This window comes from Macaca fascicularis, chromosome 4 (assembly GCF_037993035.2).
Source record: "Macaca fascicularis isolate 582-1 chromosome 4, T2T-MFA8v1.1".
Lineage (NCBI taxonomy): Eukaryota > Metazoa > Chordata > Mammalia > Primates > Cercopithecidae > Macaca > Macaca fascicularis.
Window position 1 is genome coordinate 34,893,618 of NC_088378.1, and position 15,152 is coordinate 34,908,769.

General features: G+C 38.2%; 1 protein-coding gene across 50 annotated transcripts in view; it reads right to left on the reverse strand.

Annotated features, from left to right (window-relative positions):
• Positions 1–15,152, reverse strand: part of EPB41L2 (erythrocyte membrane protein band 4.1 like 2) — a 227,714-nt gene that overhangs the window by 62,156 nt on the left and 150,406 nt on the right. For all 50 annotated transcript variants that reach the window (XR_012433433.1, XR_012433435.1, XR_012433434.1 and 47 more), the window contains exons 5-6: positions 7,573–7,615; positions 2,929–3,004 (exon numbers count right to left, since the gene is read on the reverse strand). Coding sequence is in view for 38 of the 50 variants with exons in the window: in XM_045391539.2 (XP_045247474.1) it covers positions 2,929–3,004; positions 7,573–7,615 (119 nt within the window). In the remaining 12 variants the exon portion in view is untranslated. The remainder of the gene's footprint in view (positions 1–2,928; positions 3,005–7,572; positions 7,616–15,152) is intronic.

Below are 15,152 nucleotides of genomic sequence, written 5' to 3' on the forward strand. Positions count from 1 at the left end.
CTTTTCCAGAAACACCTTTAACAACAACTATTGGTGAATCTACTTTGAAGCCCTTACTTGTCCACTTACCCCATCTAAAGCAGTAGCTAGCTCAGCCTAGTAGAAAAGGCCTGGGCTTTGATGCCAGGAAGACCTGACTCTATACGACCTTGAGCAAGTTAATTTACTTTAAGCCTAAGGGTAATTTCCCACCTGTAAGATGCTAAGAACTCTACCTCCCTTTGAAGATGAGCATGAACATTAGATAATATAAACAAAATATCTGCCAGAGGCCTAAGAATCAATAACTAGTAGCTATAATAATTAGTGGCTATAATAATGTTTCTCATTCAATGTTCCATGTGGCTCACTACAGTTATAAAAGAATTTCCATTTTCCACGAAATAAAATGCAGAAACACGTGATATATAATCTGTGGTTCCCCACTCAACCCCCCACCCCACCCTTTTTAGCCCCACTACCAATTCCTCTCGGTAACATTTTAAAATGTGATTTCTACTCTCCAATTTCACCATTTGCTATGGTCACCACGGATCCTCCCAAATTAACAGCAGAGTCCATTCTTTAAGACCTTTTAGGGACTGGCATTCATACTGGCAGCTGTCCATCTTAGTCCTGTGGACACTTGCCTGGCCTGGGTTTTAGGGCCCAATCCTCTTCCTGCTCTCTACTCTATACAGTCAAATGGGGAGTGCTGGCCTCTGGTCCAGGCCTTGTTGTTACTGGGTCAGAGAGCACAACCCAACACATGGGGCCAGTTCAGTTTAGAACCTGGATTACCACTCAAATACCTTATCAGGCAGGGCAGGGACTCTGTTTATCATCACCACAGTCCCACAGTTACTAACGGGCTTGCCGCATGACAAGTGCTCAGTAATTGAGAGACTGAAAGTCTTCTCGCTATCACTACAGTACTTTGAGTATTTTATGCCTTGCAGAAGTTCACGTTTTAAGGAGGATCATTTGTTTCCTTGGCCCATAGAAAAACGTAAGCATAACTGTACATACTTCAGAAACTGAATTTTCAACCATGGGTCCAGGTTATCCTCAAATTCTCTAATCAACAACAGTGATCGTTCTCCACATTTTACAGCAGTTTTAGAACCTAAACACAAATATTTCATCTTGCTGCTTCCTATTATTGTCTCTGCTTTTCACATTAGTCCTTTCCTCTGCTTTCAGAACCTGTCTAAACCCTAAAAACTTCAAACAAAAAATGGCATGAGCTTCCTGAAATAGCCAACTGTACCTTCACACAGCACTATGAAGCACTCTTCAAACATTATTCGAGATAGTGTTCTTGCCCTTCTCAGAAGCCTACCCCACCTTCTAAATGTTCACTCAAGTCATGGTGAAGATTTCAATCATCACGGTGAAGATTTCAATGATGACATTTAAGCTGCCAGGCCACAAGTACAGGCAGGTGGCTGTTCTCAGGCTGCAGCACTGAGACCTTTAGTTAGCTGAGTAGACTATATTGTTCCTCCCACTAGACAGGGAGACTGTTCAAGTTCCGGAAAACCAAAGTACTTACTGATGCTACAAACTTGCAGTCACCAAAGGATTATCATTCCCCAAACAAATTACTGCAAGGAGGAGTGTATGTACAGACAGCGCTGGGTCACAAAGCCCCAGTCACATGCACTGTTCAGAGGCATCCAGCAGTGAAGCTCTGCATCCTACACACACTGTTCGGTCAGGTTTTATGCTCTAAGTAGCTCACTGTGCAGTTACAAAGTTACATTTATTATTTACTAGGTGAAGCTAATTCATTCAGAGCTTAATTAGCACATTCCTATTCAGCAACAAGTAGTTTAAAAAAAAAAAAAAAAAAGGCCAGCCTGCTATGTATCCAATATTGGAAAGAAATCTCCATCCTTCCTAATTCACATGGATATTATGCTCTCTTAAGCACCTCCACAACTTGATGTCTGACAACAAAACTGGCCTAGCAGAAAGCATCAAAGATACAGGAAGTAACGACAAGCAGACTCTTTTGCTAAGCCCTCTAGTTTTCTAAAAGTCATGCACTGCACACAGTGTCAAATAAGAATGTGGGCATGTTTGTCTCCAATGTGTATATGTTAAGGGGACATTTGGCCACGTAAATAACCTTTTTAAAATATGGTATATAAAAATTATCCTTTAAAAAAAGAAATCAATCCTTTATACTTCCTCTTACCAAAGCTAAGAAATGCTATCGCTGGTACCCAGTGTAATCGGGCTAAGATTAAGGTACTTGTTGATTGATTCACAATGTTTCTGGTACTCAGTCTAATCAGGCTAAGATTTCAAGGTACTTGTTGATTCACAATGTTTCTTGGTTGCCATGCAAGTACTCAGAATCAATAAATATTCTCTTGCTCCTAAACAGAATCCTTTCTTTGCAATTTTAGTGTATGTTCTTATAGCTCATACAATCTCCAAGGAGATGGAAATGAACTAGCTATTGACTCTACGTAAGAAATCCCATCTTGTTTGGTTCTGGAGGGAGAAGACAGAAATAAATTACCAGTTCAATTGGCCTTTTAAAATAATTTCATTTTTCTAACCTCATATCATCTTTGTAATATGAGACTAGTATATAGGCACACATAAGTTATATACAATGAAAATGACCTTGGTATTAAAATCTCAAATATTAAATATTAGTGACTTTTAAAAGTATAGAAAACAAAGTTGTCAGCAGTATCATTTTAAAATTTTTCATTACTAGAATATAAATGAAGAAATTAAAGAAAGTGAATAAAATTTTTGAAACTGTCAACATTTCAAACTATTTGGATGTACCCAATTTCAAGGAAACTTCTAAAACTTAAGAAAAACTGTTTTGGTTTTCAATCCTGAAATTACCACTATGCTCCCAGGGCAGAGAAATAAATGAGAGCTGTAAGGAAAGACTCATTTCAAAATGCAAATATAAAGTACCTGGTGATATCTTCAGTCAATTGAGAAGGATCAGGAGGATAAAACTTCACATTAAAAGTGAATAGCCAGGGAAGGTCTGTAATTATTAAATATCACAGTTATGCACCCAATTAACAGAAGAATGACTATTGTGATAAAATTTAAAGGTCAAGGATCAAACAGTACAGACTAATCCAACTATAAATCAACATGCAGAATTTTATTTTTTATTTAAATAAAAATTGCTTACAAAATAAAAATGAAATAAAAATAAAATAGAAATCAATTACATGAATAAGCCACCATTAAAGTGTAACAGGCTGTCTTTCTCATAAACATTCACTGGTACCTCAACATGTGTTTTATATGGTGATCTATTACACAAAAATTTTAATATAACCTCCATGTAATAATTATGAGGTAAGATTTTATTTAACCACAGGATCTCCTGTTGCCAAATATTCTTTACCCTTAAAAAAAAAAAATTCAGGATTTCTACATTGTTGTGGGGAAGGAGAGTAATGATCAAGAGATAATAGCTATTCAAAAAATTATTAATGGGCTATTTGAAGAAGGTGTTAAAAAAGATCCCAAGAAAGGAAAGCATGGTACAATTTCATGATACTTTAGGACAATACAATTATTTCCCAGGTTTTATAGAGTAGGTGTAAGTATATTTGTATATAACAAACACTTTGCTGTACTGTGCCATAAAGAATGAATAAATCAAGCAACCATATCATAAGTGGCTTGTTAAAAGTTAAAACACTGCTATCTATACATTAAAATGTAACTGCTATTTTGATAGATCACATGTAAGATAGCTTTAAAAAAGTAAAACTATGGGGGAAAGGGCAGGTATTATTTTCCTAAAGGGTTTATCCAAGTAATTCCACTAGCCTGAATTTAGAGTTTGACTTCAAGTTCATAATATTTTTAAATTAAAAAAAAATTGTGTGTGTGTGTATATATATATATAAGTTATTCCTTTTTTTTTTTTTTTAAAGACAGGGTCTCACTCTGTTGCCCAGGTTGCAGTGCCATGGCATGATCACAGCTCACTGCAACCTCGACCTCCCAGGCCTAAGTGATCCTCCCATCTTAGCCTCCCAAGTAGCTGAGACCACAGGCATGCACTATGATGTCTGGCTAACTTATATTTTATTTTTCAGAGACAGGGTCTCCCTAAGTTGCCAGGCTTGTCTCGAATCCCTGGGCTTAAGCAATCTTCCCACCTCAGCCTCCCAAAGTGTTGGGATTATAGGCATGAACCACCACGCCCACCCAAGTTATTCCATTCTATACATATTTAAAGACCTCATGAGATGTTTAATTTATGAACTTGAAGAAAAATTCCTTGAATCCCATGCTGTTGTTCAGTGTGGCATTTTGTCCTTTGCCTTACCATCAGCACACTACATTTTCACTCACTCAAATATTTATTAAATGGCTACTGTTATATACACAGGCATTTTTGCTGGATTTTGGCTCAATGCACTACTATTCAACCAATGAAGTCAGTCCTGCTGAACTTAAGAAGCAGATTTCAGTTCTGCTTTACACATTTAAAACATAATACTGGGATATAAGATTTTCCTGAATATCAAGATACATGAGGTTTCTTGGCCTATAGCGCCATGCTGACTGTCAAATATCCACGCATCATGTTTGTGTAAGCATTACTTCAAGGTGACTGCTAATTTCTAATTAAGTAAAGTTATCACAGCTTTATCATTTCTTAATGGCTCCTTGTTTGTTTTCTAGGTAATAACACTACCACATGCTTGCCTCGATAGGACTTGGAGACATTTCCACTAGACCACATATTTTCGAATATACTTCCAAATCTAAAAGCTATTGAAATGTACCAAGAATGCTAAGCTTTTTTTAAACTGACAAATAAAAATGGTATACATTTATGGTATACAATATGATGTTTGAAAATACGTATACATTGTGGAATGGCTAAATTAAGGTAATTAACATATGTATTACTCTTCACATACTATTTTTGTGGTGAGAGCACTTAAAATCTACTCCCTTAGCAGTTTTCAAGTTAAATTTTTAATTTAATTACATATTATTTTCATTATAATTTTTACCTAGGTGTTTAGAAAGTCCTTCTAGCTACAGAAATGTTTACATACTAGTCATATGCAAGCCTTAGACATATAGTCTTATTTATGTTTGAGGAAATAAAGGTTTTAAAGCAAATTTTAAATGAGAATCATTAAGTTGTTGGTTGTCACAGGTAACTCAAAAAAGATTAATATTTATCTTCACTAACTGCCTATGAGCTGAAAAATCAAATTTAAAGAAGAGACCAACGATAGAATAGGCAGCTTTTTTGTCCATTTTAATACAGGAAGTAAGAGGTAGATACAACTGCTAAAGCTTCATTTCCTCAGCCTCTTTCATGATGGGTACAGTTCAGGATGCCATTTAAAGAACTGGGTCCAATAGTTTTAATATGTTATTCATATTGCCAAACCACAAGGGTAAAAGTTCTGAAATAACTTTCTGAAACTTCACAGATAATCAAAACATAAGAACGTGATTCATAATCGGCAAGAGGTTTCGCTTCCAAAAGTTAGGAAATCTCCATGACTCTGAAGCGTGTGGCACACCCACACAAAAATAATAATAATTAAACAAGAACCCAAACAAAACCATAGAAAACAACACAATGGAACATCAATCATGTTTCAGAGGTTGCCCTGTTCTCTCTCTGTTTGGGTCACTTGGCAGGTCTGGTTTCAGAGAAAGTATAAGAACTAAGCATCCGTAACCTTTTTGAATGCATGCACTTTGCAAAGTAACAACTGCAGAAGGGACAAAGGAAAAAGTCTCAAAACTCTGGTACTGTTTCTCCCATAAGGCAAGCATAATGTATCTGGTGTCTACTTATTCCTCTTCTTTTCCTCCATTTTCCATCATGAAGCAAGCATAAATGGATGAAACACCAAGAAAATAAATGCAAGAGACAGAATGCGGGAAAGCCAGGAATAACAGTCAAAGGATACAGTGACCAACCATGCCAGCTTGCCTGGGACTGATTCCAGCTTTAGCACTTAAAGTCTCATATCCTTAGAAGCCCCTCAGTCCTGGGCAAATCAGGAGGTTGGTCACTCTAATCAAACACACTTTAAAAAAGGAAAAGAAAGATGAGTCTATAGGAAGAGGAAATGGGGAAAATAAGGTATATGCTCAGAATAAAAAAGAGAGTAGGGAACCAAAGAAATGATAGGAAGACTACCAAAAAGATAAATCATTCAAGAGAGAAAGAAAGAAAGAAAGAAAACCAATGTGAAGAACCTAAAATGGGAGCTAGATGGTAGATGAAAAGGGCAAGAAGGGAAAGTACAGATTGGTTTCAGTATTTTGACCTTAGGAATTATAAATAAGTAGGGAAATGAAATCAACAGTACAAAGGGCATCTTACTGACTGGCACTTGGAGAAGAGGTTTCTCCTGCGACAACTCTGGGTCCCACAGTCGAGGAAGGCTGTTAGGAATTCACCAGCCTTCAGATTTTATTCTCCAGACCGAAAATTCAACTGCCTGTAGCTGCCTACCTTCTCTGCTTCAGTTATTCATAGACCCTGAAGTAAATTAAGTATCCAGAATCCCCCTAACAGAGATTTCTCTCTGTTGATCATGTTTCTTGGCACAGATACCAAAAAACCAGCCACAGGCAACACAACCTGCAAAGGCAGAACGTATAGAGAGAACTGAAGCTGGTTAGAGTGGGACCCTTGAAGTCATTTTGGGATTGTACAACAAGAACAAATGGGGAAAGGGGAAGAAAGGAACAGTGAGGCCTAACTACAACCCCAGGCTCAAAGAGCATGCAACGTGGCCTTGGATTGTAGAACCAATGAGCAGAGATGGCAGTGACCTCAGAGAACTGAAAAGATTGTTCCCGAGCCGGGCGCGGTGGCTCAAGCCTGTAATCCCAGCACTTTGGGAGGCCGGGATGGGCGGATCACGAGATCAGGAGATCAAGACCATCCTGGCTAAAACGGTGAAACCCCGTCTCTACTAAAAAAAATACAAAAAACTAGCCGGGCGTGGTGGTGGGCACCTGTAGTCCAAGCTACTCAGGAGGCTGAGGCAGGAGAATGGCATAAACCTGGGAGGTGGCGCTTGCAGTGAGCTGAGATCCGGCCACTGCACTCCAGCCTGGGTGACAGAGCGAGACTCCATCTCAAAAAAAAAAAAAAAGATTGTTCCCCTTGCTTCTCCCCAGAGTCCTCACTCCAGTACTAGGAACAGTGTCTCTATATGTCTCTGTGACCAAAGATGTGCATATTGAACCAATTATACACTTTCAAAATGAAGCAAAGCATAAGTATCAGGTCGCATTGGAGTAAAATTTACAGAAAAGTAGCTTCTCTCTCTTTCCCGGAAAAAAAAAAGGTCAGATGTTACTTGGTAGGATATTCTGAGTGAATATTTAGGAATGTGAGTCTAGAACCTTCTCAAAATTTGGAGCCCCCGAGCCATGTACAAAACAGTCACAATTCCACAAAAATATTATTAGTATTATTAACTTCTAAGATGGCATAAACGCAAAATAGAACTGACCATTCTATTATTGATCATTTATATCACAAATAGGTATCAAGATACCTTAACTTCAAAGAATGATTATTTAAATACTTACTTCTCAGTTGTCTCTTTATTTCTTTAGCAGGATCTAGCCAGTTCTGCGTGAGGGAAAAAAAATTAATTCATAAGAAATATTCTAGAGTCTAAAATAGAACAGTTTACAGTTCACATAATTATTTACATGTAAACACATTTTAATAAAGTCCTATTCAAAGCGACTGTCACCTATTAGCATTCCACTGGGCTAAGTATTGCTTTGTTCTTGGGTACATATGTGTGTAAATGTGTTAAGTGTGTATTATAAGTAAAATATTCAAATGCTTTTAAGGTGGGTCTCATGGGCCTCATTCTTTTGCATCTAAGATGGTCCAAACGATGAGACATATCTTCATACAGTCTTTATTCTGTAGAACTGCCAACAAATAGCCCCTGCAGACACTGAAATGAGAGCTTTTCAAGGACAATAATGGATTCTTAATCATGAAGGATAAAGTGTGAAAATGGAAACTGATGGCTAAAAGTATATACATACCAATCAATTATCTCAACTCCTAAAACCAACTCCTCCTCCTCCTTAATCCTCCTTTTCCCTCCAACTCTATAATTATAAAGAGAGGTAAGGTCAGACTGTAGATAATATTTCCCTTCCTGGTCTTAATATAACATACTTCTTTCTTCTTAATCTGATTCTAAGTTGGAAGTAACAATCATGAGGAACTCCCTTTCACTTTCCCCTCATTCCTGCTCCTTAAGAAAACTTTACTCAGGCTGCTCTGCTGGCAGCTCTGGCCAGGGCAATCAGGCAAGAGAAAGAAATAAAGAGTATTAAAATAGGTAGAAAGGAAGTCAAATTGTCTCTGTTTGCAGATGACATGACTGTATATTTAGAAAACCCCATTGTCTCAGCCCAATATCTCCTTAAGCTGATAGGCAACTTCAGCAAAGTCTCAGGATACAAAATCAATGTGCAAAAATCACAAGCATTCCTATACACCAATAATAGAGAGCCAATGATGACTGAACTCCCATTCACAATAGCTACTAAGAGAATAAAATACCTAGGAATACAACTTACAAGGAATGTGAAGGACCTCTTCGAGGAGAACTACAAAGCACTGCACAAGGAAATAAGAGGACACAAACAAATGGAAAAACATGCCATGCTCATGGATAGGAAGAATCAATATCGTGAAAATGACCATACTGCCCAAAATAATTTATAGATTCAATGCTATCCCCATCAAGCTGCCACTGTCTTTCTTCACAGAATTAGAAAAAACTAATTTAAATTTCATATGGAACCAAAAAAGAGCCTGTATAGCCAAGACAATCCTTAACAAAAATAACAAACAATGCTGTGATGCTGGAGGCATCACACTACCTGACTTCAAACTACACTACAAGGCTACAGTAACCAAAACAGCATGGTACTGGTACCAAAACAGATGTACAGACCAATGGAATAGAACAGATGCCTCAGAAATAACATCACACATCTACAACCAACTGATCTTTGACAAACCTGACAAAAACAAGCAATGAGGAAAGGATTCCCTATTTAATAAATGATGTTGGAAACACTGGCTAGCCATATGCAGAAAACTGAAACTGGACTCCTTCCTTACACCTTATACAAAATTAACTCAAGATGGATTAAAGACTTAAACGTAAGACTAAAACCATAAAAACCCTAGAAGAAAACCTAGGCAATACCATTCAGGACATAGGCATGGGCAAATACATCGTTTCTAAAACACCAAAAGCAATGGCAACAAAAACCAAAATTGACAAATGGAATCTGATTAAACTAAAGAGCTTCTGCACAGCCAAAGACCATCATCAGAGTGAACAGGCAACCTACAGAATGAGAAAAAAATTTTGCACTCTATCCATCTGACACAGGGCTAATATCCAGAATCTACAAGGAACTTAAACAAATCTACAAGAAAAAAATAACCCCATCAAAAAGTGGGTGAAGGATATGAACAGACACTTCTCAAAAGAAGACATTTATGCAGCCAACAAACATATGAAAAAAAGCTCATCATCACTGGTCATTAGAGAAATGCAAATCAAAACCATAATGAGACACCATCTCACGCCAGTTAGAATGGCGATTATTAAAAAGTCAGGAAACAACAGATGCTGGAGAGGACGTGGAGAAAGAGGAACACTTTTACACTGTTGGTGGGAGTGTAAATTAGTTCAACCATTGTGGAACACAGTGTGGTGATTCCTCAAAGATCTAGAGCTAGAAATACCATTTGACCCAGCAATCCCATTACTGGGTATACACCCAAAGGATTATGTATCATTCTATTATAAGGACACATGCACACGTATGTTCATTGCAGCACTGTTCACAATAGCAAAGACTTGGTACCAACCCTAATGCCCATCAGTGATAGACTGGATAAAGAAAATGTGGCATATATACACCATGAAATACCATGCAGCCATAAAAAGGATCAGTTCATGTCCTTTGCAGGGACATGGATGAAGCTGGAAAGCATCATTCTCAGCAAACTAACACAGGAACAGAAAACCAAACACCATATATTCTCACTCATAAGTGGGAGCTGAACGATGAGAACACATGGACACAGGGAGGGGAACATCACACACCAGGGCCTGTCAGGGTGTGGGGGGCTAGGGGAGGGATTGCATTAAGATAAATACCTAATGTAGATGACAGACTGATGAGTGCAGCAAACCACCACAGCATGTGTACACCTATGTAACAAACCTGCACATTCTGCACATGTATCCCAGAACTTAAAGTGTAACAATACTTTTTTTAAAAAAAGAAAACAAGTCAATAGTTACATCCAATGGAAGTTAAATAAACTCTCCAATTAACCACAAAAAAGAAAGCTTAAAAAAAAATGCTAGGAAACTATTATAGCATCTTAAAGCAAGAAAGACCAAATTTAATCACTAGGTTTTAACTACCCAAGGACATTAAATTTTTGTTTTTTGAAGCTATAAGCAAAAGACCAATAAAAAAATTTAGATTTTTGTTTATATTTTTATATTTATACTTTTCTATCCTCAAGTTATCACTAACATAGAAGAACTGCAAGTTTTTTGAGGCACAATAAACTAATTCAAATAAATGAGTCTAGCAGTTTTCTTCATTCTAAGCAGTGTCCAAAATAATATAACAGGGGCCCTCAACCCGCAGCCCATGAACTGGTACTGATCGTGGCCTGTTAGGAACTGGGCTGCACGGCAGGATGTGAATAGCAGGTAAGTGAGCATTACCGCCTGAGCACCACCTCCTGTCAGATCAGCACCGGCATTAGATTCCCAGAGGAGCACAAACCCTATTGTGAACTGCACGAGACAGGGATCTAGACTGCATGCTCCTTATGAGAGTCTGACTAATGCCTGATGATCTGAGGTGGAGCAGTTTCATCCCAAAACCATTCCCTCGCCCCCGCCCTGGTCTGTGGAAAAACTGTCTTCCACAAAACCGGTCCCTGTTGCCAAACAGGTTGCGGACCACTGTTATAAGATCTGTGCTTAAACAGAATTTTATTCAGATATATAAAGCAAACAATTAAAATGCTTGTTAGTACATAGAAAACAACCTGCTGTCTTAATAACATATTAAAATGGTATAACGGAACATTAAGTGACACTATTAAAAAGTAAAACTGTAAGATGCTATGAAAGCAGAGCTGCACGGCCCCTCGGGTTCCACTACTGTTCATGGCCCGCACTCGGGGTAGCAAGGATCCAAGGTGTGCATGGCTCTGTTCTAACACTGGTTATATTCAAACCTCTCAATAATTTCACATTACTGGTGTCCCAGCTGCAGGCACTACTGATGTGAGGGGCAGCAGGTCTCTCTAAGGGTGCCTCCAGTGCCATGTGAGGGGCAGCTCTAATTCTCCCTTCACAAGACAGCCTGCCATTCAGTTTGCATGCACTGCAGCTGCTGTCCCACCCAACAGCTGGCTCACAAATGGCCAGCCTCGATGAGTGCACAAGAATGAAAAAACACATCATTCAGCCTCTAGCCCAGACTGGCTGGAGGCTGGGAGAGAGGTGAGAAAGGGGCAAATGGGTGGAATTTTCACCCAAGGAACAACTGTAGCAAGAAAAATGGAATTGGATAGTGTCAAATTGAAAAGAAAAAAAAGAAATCCCCAGAACATTAACACAGAGTTCAGAAGACAGTAGAGGAGAAAGTGCTGGTCTTAAAGACAGACCCTTCCAAATCCCCAGTTTCATTAAGTTTGAACAGTGATATAGATCCCCGATACAGAAGAGCAACAAAGGACCCTTTTCTGTTCCAGAAGATGGTGGAAGCTTGTCACCCCAGGGACTAACCCTGTGTCCCAGCCACCGGGCATCTTCTATTCTCACCTAAAGCACCCAGCCCTTGTACAAATTACCTAAAAGTTTCTACAGGGCATGGTGAGAGTCAGCTCCATAAACCCAGCAATATGAGTGAAAAGTCAGCCAGCCAGCCAAATTCAGACTTGGTGTACTTCTCAGGCCACTTTCTACAACACTGCCAGAGAGATTACTGAAGGCTGAAATGGCTTACTTTCAACCCCATCCAAAGACTACGTGGGCGGAGTTTACCTGATGTGATCACACAGCAGCATGATTTCCTCACCTGGTTTTCCCTTTCCTAACCACATTCACTTTCACACTGTTAAGTTCCATTCCTGCCAAGCATTAGGCCGTCTTTTCACTCCCCAGTACTACAACTTCGCAAAGGCTGGAACAGACCATAATATTTACATCTCCCAGGGTACTTAATACAGTTTTAGGCAACCAGTAAGCACTAAATTAACACCTGCTGACTGATACATGCCCATTGCTTGCCTCCTTCCTCTCCACACTGTGATCATCTTAAATGATCACAAGTTATATTATTTTTATTACATTTATTTTTACTTGAATAAGTATCTCTAATGAGTACTTAGATGGTAAGTGGGGTATAGTATCATAAATTCCTAAGTAAAAAAAAAAAATTACTTACATGACTTAAAAGAAATACAAGTTAATGATCTGCATTATCGGTTATGAAGAAATAATAAACAAAACTTTTAAATAAATACAGTAAATAATAAAAATTAACTTCTTGGTTTGACACTTAAGGAGGAGGGCTGGGCAGACCAAGAAGCAGATGGAAGAAGATGGAAAATGTCATCAGAGAATAAGAAAAATGCATGAGGGTGGGTGTGCACAACATACAACAACCACCCGCACCCCATGGTACATTACGGTATTCATTGCCAGGTTTTAGGCTTAGAGATTCGTCTGCTACAGCCACATATATAAACTTTGGAATCAGAAATACACGCAGTTAAATTCTGGTTTTCTATCAACCCTAACTTGGGCACATTCCTTGGCTTCTTTAAGCTCCAATTTCCTCAAACACAAAATGGGGATCACAATATCTACCTCACAGGGTAGTTCTTTTCAAACAATATTCATTCCTGAAGAATAAATATGCATACAAGTACTTTCCCCAGCAGATCAGCATTAGTAGATCACTATTTGCAATAATAAAACTAAATTGTCATCTTTTGGTATATATCTCTTCTTCACATAATTTTATATTTCCATAGGTGATGTGTTATATACATTAAATAATTTAATCTCTACATGAATATTTCACCCACAAAAAGTTAATAAATCAGACTTTGGGTTCACCAAATACAGTTACCGTATTCACAGGTGAGATGAAATGAAATCCAAACCCCTTTTCCTTAGAGAAAATGTCTCATGTCAGTCCTTTCTATGTAAAGCTGCTTTACTGCAGAAAAGACTCTTCTTGGAAACGAAGACATCAATAACATGATGCCTTCTCATGAAAACAGTTACAGATATGGCTAGTCTAAGAGCTTCTATGTGGATGTTAAAGTATTATCCAGCTAAGCTTTTCTACATTTTGACAAGCAGTAAAAACCCACCTGGCAAATTTTTTAAAAGACAGCTTTGTCCATGGACAACCCCCCGGAACATCCTAAAACATTCTCCAGGGAAGGAACCCCGGAAAGTGACAGTTTCAGGCAATTCAAGATCAGGCAAGACACAGATTTTCTCGATGTTTCCCGAACATTAAGGTGTAAGCAACCATGCAAAACTCAAGAGCTGACCTATATCAGTTTTCAATAAAATTTATCTTGGTTTATTTAAAAAAAAAAGAAAGAAAAAAAAAAACACCAAAGATTTTGCCAATTGCTTAAAGTTACATGGAATCCTAAAACGGGCTTCCATCAGAAGTAAACTAAAATTAAAATGTGGCCTTAGAATATCAAGTATCGTTAAATCACCTTCAAACATGAAATCAGGAGTTAATGAACTCAAGTTTGGGGAAAAAACGTTACACATCTTTATTTTTACTAACTTGTAACTGAAACCCGGCATCACTGTCAATTAGGAACATAGCAGAAAAAAACCTGGTTAATATCAGCAGAACCACTTTGTCACCTGCAGAAATCAAAAACATTTCCACATCACATTGTAGTAGCTGCAGATCTTAAAAGACCATTTATGTTAGCCAATATTTTGAAGTCACAGTAGCTATTAGATTTGATACTGATGATTAATATATAAATAAAAACACATAATGATATGGTTTGGCTCTGTGTCCCCACCCAAATCTCATCTTGTAGCTCCCATGATTCCATTTGTTGTGGGAGGGGCCTGGTGGGAGATGAGTGAATCATGGGGGTGGATCTTCATGCTGTTCTCATGATAGTGAATGGGTCTCAAGAGATCTGATGGTTTTAAAAACAGGAGTTTCTGTGCACAAGCTCTCTCTCTGCCTGCCGCCATCCATGTAAGATGTGGCTTGCTCCTCCTTGCCTTCTGCCATGATTGTGAGGCCTCCCCAGCCATGTGGAATTGTAAGTCCAATAAATCTCTTTCTTTTGTAAATTGCCCAGCCTCAGGTATATCTTTATCAACAGTGTGAAAATGGACTAATACACACGCCTATTACTTTGTCTCAAATTTTATATTACTATTTTGGGAATGTTATTTAGTTATTGGCTTTCTTTGTAGCCCTGTGTACTTTATTAAAGTTATAAACTGAAAATACTGATCTGAGAAGCAGCCTATAGAATTCAGCAGACTGCCAAAGGAATCCAAGGCACAAAAAGAGGTGGGATTTTTTTTCCTGCCTTAAAAGGTTACAGAAATTTTTTTAAGCAGCACAGTGAATAGCTGTACTTATATGTATTTTACACTAAAGTCTTTCTATTAGTTAATTAGAGAATCTCCTTAATCTTACTCTTTATCCGCCACAAATCTGAGGCTGAAAGTCTTGTCTTGCGACATTTCCCCTACAACATTTTCATTACGGGTTCCCAGAAAAAGTGTTAAAGATGATTATCAATTATGCTCTAGCGACAGAAACATCTAGGGAAAAAGAAAAAAAAAGCTTAATTGTGAATCCTAATACTGTATTCATATTCATAGAATACCACTATTAGAAAGAACCTCAGAATATATGGTCCAAATGTCCATATTTGGGGAATGGCCTAACTCTTGCCTCTGTGGCTATAATATTTGAACACTTCTGGGACCACGAACCACATGGGCTCACTAGGACTCCCCTCCTCCCGTGGCTTTCATGACATTTCAAACTCCTGTAATGCTCTCCGC